The sequence below is a fragment of the Nanorana parkeri genome, unplaced genomic scaffold, assembly GCF_000935625.1.
Source record: "Nanorana parkeri isolate BGI_ZX_2015 unplaced genomic scaffold, ASM93562v1 scaffold838, whole genome shotgun sequence".
NCBI classification, from domain to species: domain Eukaryota; kingdom Metazoa; phylum Chordata; class Amphibia; order Anura; family Dicroglossidae; genus Nanorana; species Nanorana parkeri.
Genome location: NW_017307106.1, coordinates 97,222 through 99,027, shown reverse-complemented (window position 1 = coordinate 99,027; position 1,806 = coordinate 97,222). Strand labels below are relative to the sequence as shown.

Genomic DNA, 1,806 nt, shown 5'->3' with positions numbered 1-1,806 from the left:
AGATGTCAAATATTTGACATCTATTTTAATTTCATAGACTAACCCTCTGTGGGTGATAATGCTATCCTCAGCCTATGCTGTAGTGACTGCAGAATAATGTATACAGTGGTGGCATTCTTATTTGACGTTTTGGTTCTCTTGTAAAGCAGGCATTCATATCTGTTCACTTGGAATTCAGTACCTTCCGTGTATGGAGATGATGTCTATCCAGTTGTGAGCTCTTATCAGTTGGGCCTTCTGCATAGCACTTGCATGGTTAAAGGCTGTGATATTTTACAGTAATAACACAAGTCTTGTTTTCTTTCTCCTCCATAGTCACACTTCATATCTGCACTTACAGTTGTGTTTGTCAATTCAAAATCCCTCTCATCACTTAAAATTGATGACACTCCAGTTGACGATCCATCGCTAAAAGTGCTAGTGGCAAATAACAGCGACACACTGAAACTTCTGAAAATGAGCAGTTGCCCACATGTTTCTCCTGCAGGTATGTATGTTGATGTTATTTAAATTAGTTGAAAGGTCCCATTGATACCTGGTGCGCTGCAGTAGTGTGTGGCGTATTGCATGCGCGTTCACATAAAATGTGGAAAAGCAGTGAAATGCATGTTAGTTGCCATTCATTTTGATGTGGATTGTGGTGCACTGTGGTTAACCAAAATACTGCAGGTGTGTTTTTGTTTCTTTTGCGTTTGGGCCTACTCAAAATAAATGGGCTATGGTAAGACAGTGTGCCTCAATGCACGATAAACCAATGGGTCGTAACATTTTTATAGCAATTTTCAAAGTGAAAGAGATCACCTAAAATGCTTTAATGTTTGTAAACCCAAATAGTGCTGCAACTAATGATTATTTTCCTAATAGATTAGTTGGCTATTATTCAGATTATTTTAATGGGATAAAACATTAAATATATATCACCCTTTATTTAAAATACAATACACAAATGCAGTGCTACAAACAATACTTCATCATTAAACTGCATGCACAATTTTTTTGCAATCACACTGCACTGTAACATGCGTCATTGCGGTACCGTACGTTCCAGTGCGGGTGATTACACTGTGGGTGGAGGTGCATTTGGGGTGCCATTGAAATGAATGACACTGCAACGCACCTCCCGCAGCAGAATTTGTCAGGCAGAAAACTAAAATTACTTCCCCCCCACCTTTTTTATTATATTTTTTTTTACATAATTGTATTGTAAGCACCTGGCGCTTGAATCGCTTCAGCCAGGGAATGACGGCTGCCAGTGGCAAGATTCCTCAGACTGCAACTGAATGTAAATACAGCAGGTAGTGGGCTGGTGCAATAACCTGCCTGCTATTGGCCATTTCACATTGCAATAGCAGACTGGCTATTGCAACAGTCCACTGCTTGCTATGCCCTCCTCCAGCGTGGAGGAGAGAGCTAGGGGATCCAACCAACTAATCAATAATGAGGATAATTGACAACTATTCTCATTATCGATTAATCAATTAGTTGATTAAACCCAATAGAAACCTCACTTTTTGGTAGCTTACTCTACCTTACATGTGCTTAAGGGATTACTTTCCAATGAAGGCTTTCTATTCTTTATTTTTCACCTGCTGATCCTGTCAACAGGGGATTTATGCTGCTGTCAATGCACTAGCAGCATTGTTACCCTGGGATGCAAACTGCTGCTGTGGACTGCAAGACAATGCGCAAATGCAAAGCACAAGAACACATTCAGCCAGAACCCCCTTCCTGAAACCTCCTTATTTGCACCCACTCCCTGTAAAATTGTCTTTGTTTTGGGGGGTTTTTTCTAACATGGAGTGTTAC

At 40.3% G+C, this 1,806-nt stretch overlaps 1 protein-coding gene across 1 annotated transcript in view; it reads left to right on the top strand.

Moving 5' to 3' along the window:
* FBXL3 (F-box and leucine rich repeat protein 3) overlaps positions 1–1,806 on the top strand; it is a 7,775-nt gene that overhangs the window by 3,243 nt on the left and 2,726 nt on the right. The window contains exon 3 of the mRNA XM_018565384.1: positions 316–487. Coding sequence (XP_018420886.1) covers positions 316–487 — 172 coding nt within the window. The remainder of the gene's footprint in view (positions 1–315; positions 488–1,806) is intronic.